General features: G+C 44.7%; 5 protein-coding genes across 5 annotated transcripts; 2 read left to right on the forward strand and 3 right to left on the reverse strand.

Moving 5' to 3' along the window:
* Positions 1-124: 124 nt before the first annotated feature.
* Positions 125-3451, forward strand: I203_101422 (uncharacterized protein; the record flags this gene model as incomplete). The annotated part of the gene is made up of 14 exons (XM_019148751.1): positions 125-451; positions 514-593; positions 654-717; positions 777-843; positions 898-1088; positions 1154-1459; positions 1526-1736; positions 1806-1937; positions 1990-2044; positions 2101-2281; positions 2349-2402; positions 2451-2636; positions 2695-3066; positions 3128-3451. 14 exons carry the CDS (start codon positions 125-127, stop codon positions 3449-3451), a joined length of 2550 nt encoding a protein of 849 aa, XP_019001770.1.
* Positions 3452-3893: 442 nt separating this feature from the next.
* I203_101423 (uncharacterized protein) lies at positions 3894-6985 on the reverse strand (the record flags this gene model as incomplete). The annotated part of the gene is made up of 15 exons (XM_019148752.1): positions 3894-3989; positions 4073-4193; positions 4261-4367; positions 4442-4663; positions 4734-4843; positions 4920-4959; positions 5020-5135; positions 5208-5276; positions 5333-5450; positions 5511-5912; positions 5990-6091; positions 6153-6294; positions 6388-6488; positions 6546-6600; positions 6687-6985. 15 exons carry the CDS (start codon positions 6983-6985, stop codon positions 3894-3896), a joined length of 2100 nt encoding a protein of 699 aa, XP_019001771.1.
* A 927-nt stretch (positions 6986-7912) lies between these two features.
* On the reverse strand, positions 7913-10173 carry I203_101424 (uncharacterized protein; the record flags this gene model as incomplete). The annotated part of the gene is made up of 14 exons (XM_019148753.1): positions 7913-8152; positions 8230-8364; positions 8432-8497; positions 8560-8598; positions 8663-8701; positions 8776-8811; positions 8884-8946; positions 9000-9041; positions 9105-9164; positions 9228-9248; positions 9312-9566; positions 9629-9820; positions 9900-9980; positions 10060-10173. 14 exons carry the CDS (start codon positions 10171-10173, stop codon positions 7913-7915), a joined length of 1383 nt encoding a protein of 460 aa, XP_019001772.1.
* A 2872-nt stretch (positions 10174-13045) lies between these two features.
* I203_101425 (uncharacterized protein) lies at positions 13046-15532 on the forward strand (the record flags this gene model as incomplete). Its single annotated transcript, XM_019148754.1, has 5 exons — positions 13046-13143; positions 13354-13487; positions 13556-14435; positions 14498-14897; positions 14981-15532. The coding sequence occupies 5 exons, from the start codon at positions 13046-13048 to the stop codon at positions 15530-15532; spliced, it is 2064 nt and encodes a 687-aa protein (XP_019001773.1).
* Positions 15533-16246: 714 nt separating this feature from the next.
* I203_101426 (uncharacterized protein) lies at positions 16247-18779 on the reverse strand (the record flags this gene model as incomplete). Its single annotated transcript, XM_019148755.1, has 6 exons — positions 16247-16436; positions 16511-17145; positions 17207-17890; positions 17970-18060; positions 18130-18206; positions 18285-18779. 6 exons carry the CDS (start codon positions 18777-18779, stop codon positions 16247-16249), a joined length of 2172 nt encoding a protein of 723 aa, XP_019001774.1.
* Positions 18780-19371: the final 592 nt, after the last annotated feature.

Genomic DNA, 19371 nt, shown 5'->3' on the forward strand with positions numbered 1-19371 from the left:
TCATAGTCATAGTCCACCAAGCTTTGATCGTCTCCGCTATCTCAGTCCCACAACTACACCTTGCAGCTCGCAAGCTCATCGCACATCACTGGACTGGGGTAAGGCGACCTTCCATCTACCTACGATGCAGGCGTCGTCGCCTTCCACACCCACGCCTCTCCACCGGACAGTCCATAAAGTCCCTTCGCGGCGATCTCTCTTTCAGAGTCAGAATCCCTCCTTTCACTCTTCATCACAAAACATCCTCAGGCCGAACTCGTATCTGAGGCTATTCATTGGAGCCCTAGCTGTTGCAGCTTCGAAGACCTGGGTGTTGGATGATCCGCGGAGGTTGAGTGGAGGCACAGGATGGTTGGTACTTGGTCTATGGGCAGGGAGGATCATAGGTGAATTGAAGGATTTTGTCGGTGATGCGAGACGGAGGAGCAAAGAGGGTAATAGATCGTCATTAGTGAGTAGATCATCAGAAAATGATGTGAAAGTTATAACGAATCGCTGACTGATATGTGGTAGTACACTGTTCAGCTGAGCGTGATTTTGGCTGTACAATCTGTTGCGTTCTTCATTTCCCTTCAACAAATAGGTCCGCTGAGGTATGTCAATGCATCATCACAGCCCTAATTTACCTTGATTAACATCTTCATCTCTTACAGACTCACCATCATAGCATATCTGAGCTCATGGATCGATTTCGAGAGTATACTGGATATCAACAGTGTGAGTTACAACCTTTCGTTTTAAATCGGAATAAAGCTCATCACATCTTCCTCATTCAGCTCGCACCTCTCCTACCTATTTTTGTATCTGCAGTGTACATTATCGGTCAAGCAGCGACGCAGAATGGTGCGTGATACTGCCGTTCTCGATCCAATCTCGCTGATCACAGGTTCTTTGCAGTTATCGCTCTTACTTCCACCATCCTATTTGCCGGTACTACCTTTTTATCCGAACATTACCTTTCAAATCTTTCATTCACCAGAAATCGCAATAGTGATGATAAAGAGAAACCAAGGAATGAGAGAGGATTATGGTACTGCTTGGTATCAACTGCATCTGCATCATTGTTGATCTTTGCATTATATCAAATGGTTAGTCACCTCGTCGTTCACTTACGCACGTTCATTCATAAGTCGACTGACAAGTCGAAAATTAGGGTGTCATTCCAATTCCTTTGCCTATATCTAACGTTCCAGGTCAAAGATTCGCTTCTTTCATCACTGGTCTGTTGGTCAGATACATACCATTCCCCTTTACATCGACCAATGCTCCTGGTTCAACTCTCCGATTGAGAACGAGCAGAGATCAATCGCTCTTCCTGTCCACTATACCGGTACTCCAGTTCTTCGCCTTGAGCCCCGTACCGACATATACCGATCTTCTGGTCCTCTTACCATTAGCAATGATCGGTACGGCCATGGTTGGCGGGAAGAAGATAAGCAGGAAGAATGGACCATCACGTGTAGGTTTTTCTCTCTCTAAAACAACCTTTTTGCGAAGCACACTGATGATTGATGTCGTAAATTAGTGGGGATTATCCAACAAATCACTATCTACTGCTCGATCATCTTGGTCATTCATGTCTCTCCTTCCTGCGAGATGGAGACCCCATCTGCAGACGATCTTGAATACACCGACGTCCTCCAAGATCTTCTATTTTCTCCTACTCAATTTGGCGTACATGTTCGTGCAGATGGTGTATGGGGTAGCAACTAATTCTCTAGGACTGATATCAGATGGTGAGTATCAGCTTCTATATACATGATTTTGCTAGTCAATCTAATAGCCAAACTGATAACCCTTCATAGCTATACATATGGCTTTTGATTGTTTGGGGTTAGCTGTGGGATTATGGGCATCAGTAGCTGCTACTTGGAAACCCGATGGAAGATATACGTTTGGTTATTCTCGTGTGGAAACGTTGAGTGGATTCGCAAACGGTGAGTTGCTCATCGAATCATGTTGGGGAAAGCTCTACTAACAGATTATTAGGGTGTTTCCTGATCCTTATCTCCATTTTCATCATTTTCGAGGGTATACAAAGAGTGTGAGCTGCATAGGGATATCTCGCAGAATACAAGTTGGCTAATAAATTCATAACAGCATCGATCCGCCTGAGATGGAGACCCAGCAGCTCCTTCTCGTATCGGGAGTTGGTCTAGCGATCAACCTGTTCGGAATGTGGGCGACGGGTGGACATCATCACCATGGGCACGGGCACGGGCACGATCACGGACATGGTCACTCGCATGTTCATTCTCATGTTCCAGTCAACAACAAGAAGGTGGGTCCAGAACTCAATGCCTTGTCTGTCGAATGCACTAAGCTGATATGCTGCGTCGCTGCTGTAGGAAAATCACAGACACGATCATGCTCATGATCATCATCGCTCAGAATCACAGGGAGTGAGTTGACGTGCTAGAGTTGCGGCTTGATTAACCATTCGGACATAGACTTCCGCATCAACGAGACAACAGAGAACGTTGGCAAAAAGAAGATCTTCTGGGTTTTTGAAGGCACATGCCCAAAAAGATGCGCACAAGCATGATCATTCGCATGAGTCTCATGATCATGATCATGGTGCTTGCAACGGGCATGGCCATGACCACGACCATGGACATGATCATCACGCTCATGAGGTAAGTTCCGTGTTGACATCTATCAGTGATGAACAGCTAACAATCTTGTGATCAACAGCACCATTCACACGACGGTCACTCTCACAGCCACGATCACGATCCCGTCCACTCTCATTCTCACGACCATGATCACGGCTCACACTCGCATTCTCATGATGATCACGGACACGGCCATGATCATTCACATTCCCATAACATGCGTGGGGTGTTCTTACATGTTCTGGCAGATACCCTAGGAAGTGTGGGAGTGATCATATCGACGATATTGATTAGATATACCGGATGGACAGGTTTTGACCCTATCGCAAGTTTGTTCATCGCTGTTCTGATCATGGCCAGTGTGGTTCCGCTAGTGATTGATTCGGGCAAAGTGTTGTGTCTGGATGTTGGTTCAGAGAAGGAGGAAGAGATCAGAGGTGCTTTGTCAGAGGTGAGTCGGTCGTAATTTCCTTGTAATGAAAGGGTGAAGATGTTGATCAAGTGTTATTCAGTTATCATCGGTAGACGGAGTAGCCAATTATGCCTCGCCCCGTTTCTGGCCGCGATGCGAGGGAGAACTGATCGGATCGATCCATATACAACTTTCCATCTCACCCTCTTCGGTCGATCCTACCAAATTCCATACTCCGTACTTGTCATCCAAATCGAAGATGGGAGGGAATGGGGGAGATGCGATATATGTGAATTCGGAAAAGGTTATCAATCGAGTTGAGAAAGTCCTAAAGAGACGGATAAGAGGTTTAACAGAATTGGTGGTTCAAATTGAGGGGAGTGAAGAGAAAGGGTACTGTAGTTGTATGACTGGAGGGAGGTGAAAAATTACAACTGATTGACTTTTTAGACTAGATTTTGTTCTGGAAATTATGTGTATCGATAATGCATTATGTCTTTAACAACGTTATCAATGCCGGGTCTTAAGACAGTGCTCATGTTATTGTATTAACAATCTATCTAACTGGGAACTGCAGAATGTCTTTATTTTAAGTTGGAGTAATCGTACATTTGATGGTATATATCTAGCGATTGTACATGTCTAAAAGAATCTAAACTGTATAATATCAGTACTTTCTATGATCCTCCATTCACACATGATCTCCATTCTTTCATATACAGTCTATCTATATACACCGTGCAAGACAACATCCGCAATAACAGTATATACAGTACTTCAACAATATTATTGACACTGACAACCGACTCATGAGGTTGATTCTGCTTTGGGGTTGTTTTTGAGGTTTACGGACCGATGATTGCTGATCAGGAGAACCTCGAGAAGATACTAGTACCGTATCCCATCAATTCAACTTCCTTCATCGCTTCTTGTAGGTTGTTATGGAAATGGGATGCACCGAGCTATAACAGAACAAGAATGTCATCAGTTAGGTGCCATATTCTCAGATGTACATTGATGTCGAAGGTAGAAGAAATTGACTTACAAGTTCAGTCAATCCTACTATTTTGAACTTGTCAACCTGGCCAGGTTTGATCGAGGCGAAATGCACTCCCACGCCCCGTTCATGATATGCTCGACTGAGTTCAAAGAGAATCTGAATGGCTCTGTGTGACATGACATTACAATTAGTCTCCATTCTTGACTTTTGCAAAGAAGGCTACTTCGACTCACGAAGCGTCAATCTCCTGCACCTCTCCCATATGCATGATCAATGCTTTTGCAGATTCTCTTCGCGGTTCGTCAGAAGGATGGGATTTCCCATGACCATAAAGCTCAAGCTGGAGAAGACAATGTCTGTCATTAGATATCTTTTCTTCTATTCAATACTTGTAAAGCCAGTAGAAGTACCCACTCTTCTCAGACGTTCTTTCAATTGACCAGTATTAGCAAAACTCAGACTCTCCCTAATTCTCACTACCAAGACACCCGGGATCTCTTCTTGAGCATTCTCATCTTCGTCTATCGGTGCCCATTGATCGGAGCCGGGCAATCTACCTATAATCTGGATCCTAGGTTGCGATGATTTCTGGACGACCAAGATAAGTGATAAGACTACTGAAGCTACAAGACCAATCTGATAGACAACAACGTTCGAGTTAGTGAATTGACCGACATCACAATGAGGCAAAGGCGGATAAACTCACTTCCATAGAGAAGAACAATGTCAGGATAAAGGTTCCGGTCATTTGCATGAAATCCGTCCAGGCTCTCATCTTGAAGAAGTAGTGGATCTCGTGAGGTGCTTCGGCGAGGACTAGAATGGTGGATGAAAAACGAATGATTAGTCCAGGCATCTGGATGATCAGCGACCGAGTGGCGACATCACGTACTGCTGTATACCACAAGTGTAATAATCACTGCGAGTGTAGCCTACACAAGTGATTACGGTCAGTCATGAGAATTACGATTAATAAAATAAGAAGTATTGACCTTTGGGAGGAAGTAAAGATATGGCAACAGGAAGTAGATAGACAAGATGATAGCTGCACTAGATACCATACTTGACATCTGAGTCCTTCCACCAGTCTGGCCGTTCAGCCTTGAACCTGTTCCAAGTACGACATGGCAGGTCAGCTTCAATTCTCGAAATCCGGATCATATATCAATTCCTGACATACGAGTGATAGATCCGAAGATGGGTATACAGCCAGTAACAGTCAAAAATGAAGAAGCGAGATTGGTGGCACCTGAAGGTCACTTATGTTAGCTTAAGACGCCCATCAGACCTCTACGGCTGGCTCACCTAGAGCTACCAATTCCCTGTTTGGACTAACGGCATATCCGTATTTCATTGCATTCTCCCTAGCAGCCACGATCGAGTCCACCACACCAATAACAGCCGAGACAAAAGCGGAAGGCAACTATCCTTCCGATCAGCACACCTACAAAATCCATGTCATGAAAAGCAACTTTGGACGTACTGTATAGTTGAAATACTTCATGGCCCTCTTACTGAGCGGCCAACCGAATGGCACAGCAGCCTCACCTTTGATTTGACCTAGGATATCTACCCCCTTTTTCTCCCAATCCAGAAAGGCGGAGAGTACAGTCGAGGTTACACATAGAACCAAAATCTCAGGAATGTATCTGACCCACGTCCCACCAGGCCTCTTGACGGCTTGTTGCTTGATCACCCTCGCAGCTATCAAAAACGCTAATGAGGTGAAACTGAGGATCATAGTAGGTTTGTTGACATGATCGAGGTGTTTGAGAGTGAAGACGAGCTTCTGAAGTGGTAACGTAGGTGCATCTTCGGCGTTTTCAGGATGAGATAAGATATGTTCCATTCCTAGCATTGGAACTAGTTGAGCTATGAAGATGATCTATTGGGACATATGAGGGTGCTCAGTCCAGCTGAATCTCCGTAACAAGATGACAGTTCGACTTGAGGATCACTCACTATACCGACGGCCGTGATAAAACCATGCAAAAGTGCTCTAGAGAGAACAACATCTAAAAACCCGAGACGGAGCAAGCCAAGGATGCTGGTGATCAGACCGATCTGCACACAGACTGTCTTCAGCTTGAGCGAATTAAGTATACATTGACGAAAGCAATTTTACCTGGAAAGTGGCCATGACGGATAGAGCAGCAGCATTTAATTCTGGATGCTTGGGCTTGTGATGTGGGTCTCCGAATACGGCATCTTGAATCATTTGACCCATAAGGAGGGACAACGAAGCTTCTGGACCTATAGATAGTTGACTAAAGAGATGAATGATGCGTCAGTTACAACGACTACCTTGATCTGCCTATCTGTAAAATAGCGATAAAAATGTCTATTGTTCTTTCACTCACCGACATGTTCCAAGTGCACTATACGCTAAAGCTGGTACGGCCGTTGACCAAAGACCTGCCAGCGGACTCAATCCCGCCAAACCACTGGCATATGACATGGACTGTTTAGGGTACTCTCATAAGCACCGTCGCTTCTCTAGGATATAGGTAGGTCTTACCTGTGGTATAAGTAGACAAGCTACCGACAAACCAGCTACCAAATCACCAGAAAACCTACAACGGCTCCATCAGCATACCGATTTCACCGAAAAAATCGCGAGCAGATTTGATTGTCCTTTTTATGGTGATGAACGACTTACAATGACCACGAATAATTAGGTAACCAATCTGTTATCGGCACATAGTACTTTGATCTCTGCTTCAACTTTGCCGCGTAGGCCAAAGTAGACGTCGAGCCTTTCCTCTGAGGCGGTTTGTTGATAGTTGATCCATCATCACTTCCGTCGTTTCTGCCAGTTGAATCGTCAATGAGTAAAGGTGTATTTTCGTTTACACCCATTCTGATAGGCTGCTTCTTGGACGATTCTGCTGTTGCGAATAGTATAGCGGATGAATTACGCGATATGCCTGAAAGGTGGTGGTCATTCAGAGAAGTCATCGTGGGGCGTAAAAGTAGTCGTATCTATATATGTTGGAAATCTTGGTACGGATAAGAGGATGAAAAATGAAATGGAGTCGTGATCCTTTAGGGAATCGTGGATTGAAAAGTTAAATATCGTTTATAGTTGTGGTAGGTGATTAAGCGTTGAATCCGGATGGTCTGAGTGTAAACGTTCATATGAAGTACTGGCCAGAAGGATCACAGAGCCCTTAGCTTAGAGTTGCAAGATGAGAGATGGGAAAGATACTGAGTACGAGGGAGTGAATGTAAAGTGAATCAAGGTGTTGCGCTTAAACATGTGTTTGAGATGTTTGGTGTATTTGATCGGCTAGCTCGCGTAACCACGTAATGACACTGACGAACGGACATGTCCGAAAGGTGGGGGGATGTGCAGATCATCCAGAAAAAGATAGACCAGTTAAAAATAGGTCATTTCACGCTCTTATCTCTGCATCATCTGCGCAGTACTCAACTACTCATGTCTTGATCGCCGTTACAAGACAACATGAGGGGCATCGCCACAGGCGACCACCTAGGACGTTTAAACTTTTTCACCGTCCTATTCAGTAAGATAATGATCAAGCAAATGCCGACGGAAACTTGTGTTGAGTTCTATAATAGTCTGCTCTCAAGCTATTCTGCCAAAAAAACACAATCATGGGAGGGAATGAAACGTAAATAGACCAAATCCAGCTCAAAGTACGCTCACAAGGTGGCATGCCTCCCTCCGTAAAGCTACACAATGCATTTTTGACACGAAGTATACATCCTTCAACGTATAAGGTCCGTTCTCCCATTTCTTCTGAAGTTGCATTCCAGCTCGTCTGAGAAACCACTCGGTGCTGAGCTTCAGTCCAACATTGATTCAACATGTAAGTATACTTCTTTGCCATAAGCTAAAATGGATAGGGGATGTTGACTTACTTATGCTGCAACCCCACCCAAGAGATCTGCCAATCCCGTTCCACTCAACAAACCCTCCAAGTCTTGAGTGAGATCACCGGAAGTTCCAGAAGATAAGAGTGTCCCCAAATTTTCGCCGAGCTTCTGGAGGACTGCAGTAGCATCTACGCTTCCTGTTTCTCCTCCAGTGGCCGATGATCCTTCTTCAGCACTGGCTTCAGCCTCACTCTCTTCAGCAGCGGTAGCAGTAGCTTCGGCGGCCTATTTATCATGAATTGAATCCAGTTAGCCCGTCTTCTCATCAGTCCATGGCTAAGATACCGTGGGACTAAACCCACCTCTGGCGCGGTCTCGGTGGCAGCGGCTTCTTCTTCTCCCTCAGCAGCGGCAGTGGCAGTAGCAGTAGAGTGGGTGGTAGTTACAGTGGCAGTTTCAGATGTAGCTTCGGCGGCGGCTGTGGCATCGGCGTGGCGCTGGTAGAGACGAAGGAGGTCAGGGATCGAACAATCGATCGTATGATGAATCTCAGTTCTGACTTACTTCGGCAGTAGCAGTGGTTTCTGCAGCGCTCGCCTCAGCTTCCCCTGCTGTTTCAGCAGCAGTCGCCTATCCCATCTTATCAGACTGCTGTCACGATCACTAGGAACTGTAAGGGCTGATAAACTCACTTCTGCTTTGGTAGCTTCTTCAGTGGCAGTAGCAGTTTCCTATCCCATCGTAAAACACGTCAGTCACACTGCGCTATCCCCGACGAGAAGATAATCCACTCACTGTAGCAGCACTATCTTCTTCGACAGAAGTTGCAGTAGCCTAGACAAGAAATCCGATCTATAAGCGCCCGATATCCCTCATCTGAAGCTCGTGAAATCCAAATCTGAACTCACTTCAGCATCTCCTTCAGAAGCTTCGGTGGCAGTAGCCTGTTCCATCAAGAAAAGAATGGAAGAATAAATAAGTTCTCTGTCTCGGTTGACGAATGTTTATTAACTCACTTCAGCAGCAGCGGTGATTTCAGCAGCTCCAGCATCCTCTTCGGCTGTCGCAGTGGCTGTTGCCTGTACAGAACATTTAGCTAATTCGTTTCCTCAAGGGCAGAGTGGAGACTTACCTTGGCAGTACTAGCTCCTTCTTTGACTTCGGTAGCGGTCGCCTAACCAGACATCATTGATCAGATCACTACGCACCATGCAAATTCGTATCACCTGATACTCACCTCAGCAGCAGCTGTCTCTCCGGCTAGCCCAGCTTCGGTAGCAGTGGCAGTAGCAATAACCTATTCACCAAATTACATAAATTGATTAGCGTTTGGAATTTTGAGGATCTGAGCACAACTTACCTCGGCAGCTTCGGTGTCTTCCTATTTACCAATATGGTACATTAGCAAATTTCAATACAATAAGAGATTGGAGAGGTATCTCACAGCGACAGCAGCAGATTCTTCGGCTTCAGCGGCGGTGGCTGCACCCTCAGCGGTAGCTTCGGCCTCTCGAGCTGCATCTTCTGTAGCAGTAGCAGTAGCAACAGCATCACCTTCGGCTTCTGCACTTGTCTCAGAGGCGGCAGTCTCTTCAGCTGCTCCGGCAGCATCTTCAGTTGCAGTAGCTGTGTCACCTTCAGCGGCATCGGCGGTAGCTGTGGCAGCAGCAGTATCGGTGACACTTGCAGTAGCGGCGGCCTTGAACAATGAAGACACGAAATCAGCTTCATGTAATTTCCTATAATGAATGACCGACTCACATCACCTGCAGCATCTCCTACTATTGCACCTCCAGCAGCACCGGCAACAGCCCCACCAGCTGCTCCCGCAGCAGCAGCTCCGGCAGTGCCATTGCCATTGCCATTGCCATTGCCATTGCCTCCTCTGTTTCTTCCTCCTCGTCCGTTCCCACCTCTGTTTCGCGCATGACCACCTCCTCGTTGTCTTCCGTACTGGAATGGTCATCGGATTAGTGAATGCACTTTGCTGTCGTCGTGTATTTTGCATATTGGAAATTATTAGATGACTCACTATCTCATCACGTTTACCTGTACCAATAGAAGAAGTTAGGGATCGAAGGTAATTCGATTGATCATGATGTCTTCTCATTCCCTAGATAACGAAACTTGCAGTATCAGCCGCCGCATATCATGTAGGCCTGCACAGAAAGAAGAGAAGGAAGTGAACTTACATCTTGCAAAGCTTTCTTGAAATGTTCGTTGGTGTTAGCTTGTGGAAGTACAAGCCCCTGAGCGAGGAAAGGAAGGAGGAAAAGAAGAGTGAATAATTTGGTCAATTGCGCCATCTTGAAATGATTCTGGATGCAGGTGTTATAGAAATCGATGAGATTGATACACTGAATCTAAATAGAAGTTCTTGACAAGTTGCAAGGGAAAACAAAGGTGACCAGCACCAACGAGTGATTTTGTCGAACCGAAATTGGCCGAGAGGGTGATAGTTGAGCTGGAAGTGAAAGCTTGAAAGACACAGAAGGACAGAAGACTTCTTCGTACAATGCTGAGAAGATTCGAATGAAAAACAATGAAATGAAAAAAAGTATAGAGAATCAAACCTCTTTTTGCGAGTCTAATGAAAGAAAAAGAAATCAAAACGGTTGTCTTCGAAGATCGGAGCAAATCAATTGCTTGATGATATCGGAGGGAAGAGAAAGATCATTGACCTCAGAGGTGTTTATATATCTTTCTCCGACCATGCTGGCGATGAGTCGTGATATGTGGTGGATTGCAGGTGGATAGTATGGTGGAGATCGCGAATAAAGTGGTTGTCAAGGTGATCAAACAACGATACATCCAGTCAATACTATGCACTGATTTGGTATCGCTTCCTGTCACCATGGGATGTCCGTATCTCTGGAGATGAACCATCCATTCTCGTCGTTAGTCATATTTAGTGAGATATGGCGGGTTTTTATTCCGAGAGTGATACATGTAGTCAAGGTGAGGATGATACCAATCGAACGTTCATCGTCATTGACATGGATCTGAAGATGATCAAGCGTTCAGCACGGTATGTCACCATGAGATGGGCTGGGTTATAGTCGGGCTTGACATGAGGTCGCACCGCGACGAACTGCTTTGACGATATGCATCGAACTATACGTTATTAGTCAATTTCCGAGAGATTCCGCTCGGTTGGTCGCGTAGCAATTATGCAGATGCTGCGATTGGGGGTATCGCCATGAAACTTGGTGATCATACGTCACTCTCAGGTATATGCCTGTCTAGAACACCACAAGTGTTTTTTTCAGTCAACGTATGTATGGGGATCACGGGCCATAGCCAGGCAGGAAAATGTTATGTTAGGAGTACACTCACGCTGACATGTCATCATACATCCTAGGCTGCATCGATGGGATGCGCCGTCTGATCAATGGCTACAATTACACTATCCTCACCAAATGATCGACATTCATCCATGTATTTATTCAAATCTCAAGGCGTATCAATCTCATCCAAAGATTATCTGCGATCTACAACGAAGGGAATTCGGTTAATTCGTTTTCAGGCACCTACCTCCTGTCCCTGATGTGTCATGATGATCTTTTCGAATCACTCGTTCTCTTATCGTTCGTTCATCTCACCTCGTCGATCGTACCTCACATAAAACTCTATTGTTCTTCGCTCAAATGAACAATAGACGAAATGACTCAATATGATCCTCGTTCAGCTCCGTCCTCGAACCTCGAAAATGAGTTCACAAGCCACACCTCTCCTCACCTCGTGGACTACGCACGTACCTCTTTACCCGTCGTTCTCGATGAAAGAAAGAAACACACAAAACAAGTCTGTGTGTCATGGGCACAATGAGAGCTGGATAAACAAACAAGGACACAGAGGAATCCGCTACCTTGGGTCTGTCTCAAGATGAAACGTCGTAAGACCCGGTTAACTTCAGTGGGATCCTACCAACCTAAAAGCGTGAAGCTGTGTAGCAGAACATTGATAGTGTACCTTCAGTCAACTATCCTCGTTGTTCGGATTGATCGCCTTTAACCGATGAGAGTTATTCGTGTACTGGTACCAGACACGCACAATCAGTAACACACAAACACACGAACAATAACATACAGTAACATACAGTCATCATCACACAACACATCCGTCATCTGTCCAACCTTGATTCCCATCACGAACAATAACAATCACAATAAACCGATAAACGACCTGATACGATTATGCCACCCCCTTATTGTCACCTTACCAAAAACATATCTTATTGTTTCTTATTGTTGTAACATAAGACAATTGATACACATCAAACAACCAATCAATCAAACAATCATCCGACACAGCTTATTGTTCTTTCATCTCTTTAGCTTCAGCTTTTGTGCTTTGTACTCTGTATCCTATACACACGCAATCTGTCCTCCTCTCGATTTACTCTATCGAAAGGTATTAAATCAGAAGCGGCAATCGATCTTTTCGCCTGACCTCTCTCCTTCTACCGATATCGGCATCATCACACTTCTCCCTTCCTACCCCTTAACACGACTTTCCAGCTTTTCACACAAGAGTTAGTCAGAGTAGGTACTCTGCCTGTATCTGTACACTGCTACTCGTCACACAAGATCGACATCAAGCCTGATCAATCGATAATCCGTTCAGTTGATTCAACCGAGCATATGCTCTTACCTCGCCGCCCCCACCTGATTTAGACGAAACGATATATAAAACATGCCTCCTTCAAGATCATCACGATCTCTCTCCTTTCCTTCCTCCATCCACCAAAACCATCCTTCACCGTATACTACGTATTCATCTGAATCAATCCCAAGGCATCCTTCTGCCTCGCATCTCCTCTCTCATCCCTCTCATCCGAATAACATACCTTTGTGTTCACATAAATCGAGTAGATCGAGTACAACTCGTACGGATTCACTTAATCTCGATTCCAACCTCAGTTCGTTCCCAATCGATTATTCAAAATCTTCCTTTTCAGTTCCTATATCCCACTCTAACTCTCGATCGAAGCGAAAACAACCTTACATTTCAGACTCAAGAAAGATCACAAGCAATCGTCATAGACGACATACCATATCTGATCAGATAACGAACGATACATTGGGTAAATCAATCTTTGATTCTACCTACGTCCTTACCTCACCTAAGAAACGATTATTGTGCGAGGTCGATTACCGAAATTCCAACCGACCCAATATGGTATTTCAATCTCACACCAACTACCTCTCGGCTCAGATACAGGTGAGATTGGAGAATGAAGGTGTCATTGACATGCTTGGTGGGCCCAATACTGGGTGAGTGTTCTGTCTTCCTTTGTCTGGTCATGGTTGACTAAGCATGAGTGTGGAATGGTGAACGATGTTGCCACCCGGTTATGATGGCTTACTCGGCCGATGACTGTGTTGATGATTGATGGATGATGATCAAAGGATGTGTTTGTGATGTGTGATGCGTGTATGTCAAAAGAAGCTAACATAACTTACACAAACAATCAACTTGAATAGTACCAGTTACTCCTTACCTGGTCATATCATCATCTCCTTACCCGCTTTACCCGCTCCCATGGAAGGCAGATTGAGAGAAGTGAAGGATCTCAAGATCGTCATGGAGGGCAAATCAGAATTCTGGGATGATCATGGTGAGTACGTCCACGATATCATGTGAGACCTGATTATTAACTGACTCTGATCGGGATTGCGGCTCAAGGGCGATACACACCCATGAGACTATACAGTACCACTCTCATACTCGCTACTCCTTCCAAACCACTCCTTCTACCTTCGCACGATCCTAACAGAGCTTATGCCCAAAGGATACAACTCGCGGTCACCTTTGACATGAGACTACCGGGATGGCTACCTCCTTCCCACGATTCGGAAATGACTACTATCTCATACGGTCTCATCGCCCATTCCACCATAGGATGGACCGAACCAGCAACCACCTTTTATGCTTCACCCAGCACCTGCTCCTCTTCTTTTTCTTCCTCCTCCTCCAGTTCATCATCCGATAGTGATGTCTCAATGGAAAGCATCATTCCGATTCGTCCAATGATCATGAAACCGAAATCATCCAAACCATTTGAATCCATGCTCGGTAATCATTCTCTCCTTGCAAAATCAATTGAGAAATCATCCTCCAAATGGACTCCTTTCACCGTCCAGAGGCATCGAATGCCTTCAGCTGTCGTTCCATACCCTCAAGGAGCGACAGAAAGACATTTCACCCTCAGACCCGAATCTGATAGTACAAGCCCTGTAGAATGTGTTGTTACGGTACCTGATTGGGTAGATGTCAATGGTGAAGAGAAGAGCTTGAAAGTCAGTTTGAGAGTGAGAGCCAGGAAGCCCGTGGCTGAACCTATGGAAGTGCATACCCCTGAGGCTTCCTCAAACGGATCTGCTTCTACCCTTAATTCCTCGTCGTCGACAGCAGACGAAGAGGGATCTGTATCGGGAGGCGGATCAAGAGAATTGGAATCTATTCCCATGGAGAGATCAAGTGGCAAAGGAAAGAAAGCTGGAAGCGATTTATCGACGTACATTCTTGAACTGGGTATGGAGGTGGAAGAGACTGAGAGGTATTCGTGAGTCGATGAGACTTGTCACGATTGAAAATGCACACTTGAAGCTTAAACATGAAATATAGATCGACACCTTCCCAGTCATTCACATCATCCTTCCCACTTCCATCTGAACAACCTACCCGAAACTCGTCGGTGAACCAACTGATATCGCCTCGAATGGGTTATGCAGATGGCACAGGAAGTTTCTTAGGGTACGATGAGCGACCGTTCAAGGGAATGAGAACTAGACAGTGTCTACTCAGCGATGATGGTAATCAACGGAATTTCTTTTTCGCCGATAAAGGTTTGGGACTAGGCGATAAGTGGAGAAAAGTCAATGTCATCTTACCTATGCCAAGTCTGGAATCTGGAAAAGGGTTGAGTACGAGACCCCAACCAGAATTAGATGGACCTTTTTTAAGGATCAGACATGATTTGAAAATTAGAGTGGTCTGCAGATCTCCGGGGAGTAAGGATGATACAGTGAGTCTGAATCTCAGTCACCAAGACCAAGTCGTCTGTAAATCAAGATAATGTCACTGATTCATTCTGTTTTGGAATAATAGCAAGTAGTCATTCTTTCCACCCCAATCAAATTCGGTACATGCCCATCAACGATGCCATCAATCAAAGATAAACCTACCCCTCTCCCAGCTTATATCCAACTATTCCACGAGAATGGCGATTTGAGAGAATGTGATTCTCTCCCTGTCTATACCGGTTCCTCTTCCTCTTCCAACTCGGATTCCAATTCATCCGCGACCGAAGTTCCAGTGCCAGATACACCTGCACCCAGTTACGCATCGTTATACCCTTTGACCACCCGACCGTGCTCTTCCAGATCACCTTCTCCGTCGAGTTACGACGATTCCGCTAGTGTCGCTTCTTCCTCTGGTTCCTCAACCTTGGGGAGGAGAGAAAGAAGTTCATCACCTTCTCCTTCTTCCTCTGAGGATGAACCGGAATCGATGGATATTGATAGTGTGATATCTTCGTCAGATGAGGATGATGGAGTCGGAAACAATAACGGTAGAACGAGAAGTACGAATGGTGGCGTACAGGTACAGAGTAGGAAAGTCGCTAGAACCATTCCGAGAGGTATAAGAACTGCTGCATGAGTGATAATGACTCGACATGAACATTGACGTATTGATATGATTTGCTGGTTCCGTGTTGTACATAGCATCATTGTGATTGATTTTTTTTCGGTTTTTTGGATCTTCATACATCACACACATATATTGTATTTTCCAGAGTTGCTTGTTCTTTCCTCTATACATACATATATTTGTATTTATCTATCAACAGCATCATATTTAATCATCCTTTATTCCAATCTATGCAATTTATGAGAATGCAAACATGCAAAATGGACCTAAAATGAGCTTTGTGGCATACAAGGCACCAAGACGATTTTTGTTATCGTACTGTATGTGCAAATGATCTGACATATCACCTCGTTCGTTGTTTGTGGAATGTAAGATATATTATTCGTTCATGCACTATAACATATATATATATATATATATATATATATATTGCAATTTGTTTTATCGAATAAACGGTAAATAATATAATCAAGAAAGAAAAATGTATACCGAAGAACAAGACAGTAATCTGTTAGATTTGGAAGAAAAACCAGTTCTCCTGTTTATATGTTGCCCTTTTGTTTGAATGAAATAACGAAGTTAGACAATAATTTGAAGAAAGAAAGATGGGTATATCGAATTATCAAGGGTATACTGGTTGTTGTTTCGTATGCGTAGGATTCCGGAATATCCCAAATTAATTTCGGTTCCCGTTCCAAATACAGTGCAAATCTGAACTTAGAATCAGAATGAAGCAGCTACTAATTCTTCGGCACTAGCAATGACCTCTTCAACGGACATGGTCTGTTTACCGTATTTCATACCTAACAAGTCTCCAACTTCGTCTGATGCTCTGAGGATCAGGTCGATATCGTTCTTGGTATGTGATGCTGAGAGACAGAAACGGACACGAGAAGTGATCAATGGTGTTGCTCTGTGGGACCAACATACTTGTCAGCTTGAGATCCCGGATCAAATCAAGCGAAATGAGGAGACTCATCAACTCACGGATAAGCTACGACAACCACCACGATAGGAGTCTTATCAGGTCCTAGACGATCCAACATCAATTGTGAGAACCAAGGCATTTTACCAGGGTTGTATATCAACAGAGGGATGATGGGTGAATCCCGATGTCCATAAACTATGAATCCTAATTTTCTCAGACCACTTGATAAATATCTCGAATTGAACGCTAATCTCCTCAATCTCTCTCTACCTTCTGTACCATTCAAAAGGTTCAAGGGCAATTTCATCCACGAAGGTAAGATGTATGCTGGAGCTGGACCGTAAGCGGCGGGTCGAGAGGAGATAGACATGGTATCCGATCGATCATCGATGATGTCCGCTGGAGCAGCCAGTGGGGGAGCAACACCCATGATAGATCCCATAGAAGCGATAATTTGAGTTAAGACAGGAGGGGAGACCGATTCGGCATAACATGTCGCGTGTGATCGTAATCTCAATCTATCCATAATTTGCTTGGATCCAGCGATATATCCACCAGCAGCTCCAAATGATTTCGTAAACGTTCCCATGAGGATATCGACATCACGAGGATCAACGCCGAAATAATCACAGACACCTCGTCCGTTAGGTCCCATCGCACCGATAGAGTGAGCCTCATCGACATAGAGATAGAACTGATAGATACATACGAGATCAGCAAACGATGAACGGCAAATTAAGTACGTATTCACCCACCTTGTATCTCTTCTTCAAATCAATCAGAACCGGTAGATTGACCAAACTACCTTCCATCGAGTACAAGCCTTCGACAATCAACAAGATTTTCTTCCATGGTCTATGAGTTCTAGGCTGACCTTGAGATATGACCTCTCTCAAGATTCTCTCTAAGTCATCGACATCATTGTGTTTGAATGATCTTAAGCTCGCTCCCGATAATCTAACACCGAATCGGATAGAAGCATGGTTAAACTCGTCTGAAATGACCAAACAACCTTTACCGACCAAAGCAGGGATGGTAGTAGAGTTGGTAGCGTATCCCATCGAAACGACCATAGCCGATTCTTGTCCTACAAATCGAGCTACTAAGTTTTCAGTCTGGACATGTAAATCCAAAGTCGAAGCATCGTGTCGAGGTCCTGCACCGGAAACTCCGTATTTCTTGATACAAGCTTCGACAGCATCGGCACATCCTCCAGTAGAAGATGCGAAACCTAGATAGTTGTACGAGGAGACATTCAAGGCTCGGGTGGTGGTACCGGTCAGATTGAAAGTTTTGTTCTCATCTGTAGAAGCTCGATCGTAGCATACGATAGACCTTCCAGCTACTCCCGTGACTGGTCGGGCAAAACAATCTTCAAGACGCTGTTTCAGTCGACGAGTGTAGAATGAATCGAAATCGGAATTGAGAGCGGCGTATCCCTAGATGGGCGGAACAAAGTAGATTATGATCAGCTTGAATCCTATGAAGGTGCAAATAAGCTGCGTTAGAATAACTCACATTCTGAGGCATGAGATGAGCGTATTCTGCAGGTCTGAATTTCTTGCCGAAGAAATCTCTCATGTGACCAATGACGATAAGGAGGATGTAGCTGGAAAACAAGTATTGTCAGATGAGTCGATCCCACCCAGGAGGTCTTGCTAAAAGGGATTCTACTAACCTTATATAAGTGGTCAAGAGGGTAAAGTAAGGAGGACGAGGCTCTTCAGCTGGATGAATAGGCTCATCCGTATTCCACTATAGGCCGAAAAGTGCAAGTCAGTGCTCATCCCGTCCCTCATGGTCAATCGCGTTGATTATTCGCTTTTTACTCACCTGACTTGTCCATCTCCAATTGGGATTATTACAATGCCCAAATTCTGAGTGTTTTATAGTCGATTTCGTATTGACGAACGGTTTCTCCAAATAATCCTCATACACTTTTGCTATATCTTCGCTAGTGAGATGCTGATTTTCCATCATATACGTACCGCTGATGATGGAACTGGCGTAGGACGAGATAGTGCTCTGATCAGAGTAATTGGTATCCTCACCCGAGGAGGAACCATTATGGTTGTTGTTGTTATCAGCGGATGAAGCGTGAGTGTTGGATATAGAGGTGGTAGGTGCAGAATGATGTGGACGAGTCAAGACGTTCAACAAAGATGATCTAGCTGTGATTGTCTGTGTCGACGATTCCTTGGCTGATGACGAAGGTGAGGACGATCGTAAAGAGATAGCAGGGAAGAGAGGTCGGGAAGGAGGTGAGGATAGAGACGAAGGTGGGGTGGATGTTCCGGATGATCCTGAACGTCGAGTAGATCGAGGCATGTTGATAGATTACTAAATCTGCAATAGAAACTGGTGTTATGGATTCCTATGTATACTTTGGTTGATCACGTCGAATAAGCGTAAAAGTGGGATCAACCAGGATGCAAGATGCAAGTGATCTTCGATAATTGTCAAGAGGCGTCGTCTTTACTGATCCTTTGTATGTTTTTGCGTTGTTTTTCGGTTTTCGATGTTTACTGTCGATCCCTACTACTTCTTTCTCCCCTCGCGCGTTTGTTCTACTATGCTGATTAGGTCGTGTGCTCTTTTTGGTTGATGTATGTATACCTCGAGGAGTGTAAAGTAGAGACGATGAGGAAGTGGGTATACCAAGAAGAATAGAGAAAAAAACGAAAGATGAACGAGAGGAAGAATGGGTAACGGTAGTAATTGAAAACAAAGCTAATTCACCAACTGATTCACCATAGAAAAGGATCGGTCGGTGCTGATACTTGTATACTACTCTATGCTTGTGTAAGTGACGATCTGTGCGTCTGCCTTGTCTGCCTGGCTCTCGCTTTGATCCCACGGCGTTCCTACGGCCTTCGGTTTACTAAATTTACTTGCTGCAGGGGGAAAGGCTACGCGGACC

This window comes from Kwoniella mangroviensis (assembly GCF_000507465.2).
Source record: "Kwoniella mangroviensis CBS 8507 chromosome 1 map unlocalized Ctg01, whole genome shotgun sequence".
In the NCBI taxonomy this organism is placed as follows: domain Eukaryota; kingdom Fungi; phylum Basidiomycota; class Tremellomycetes; order Tremellales; family Cryptococcaceae; genus Kwoniella; species Kwoniella mangrovensis.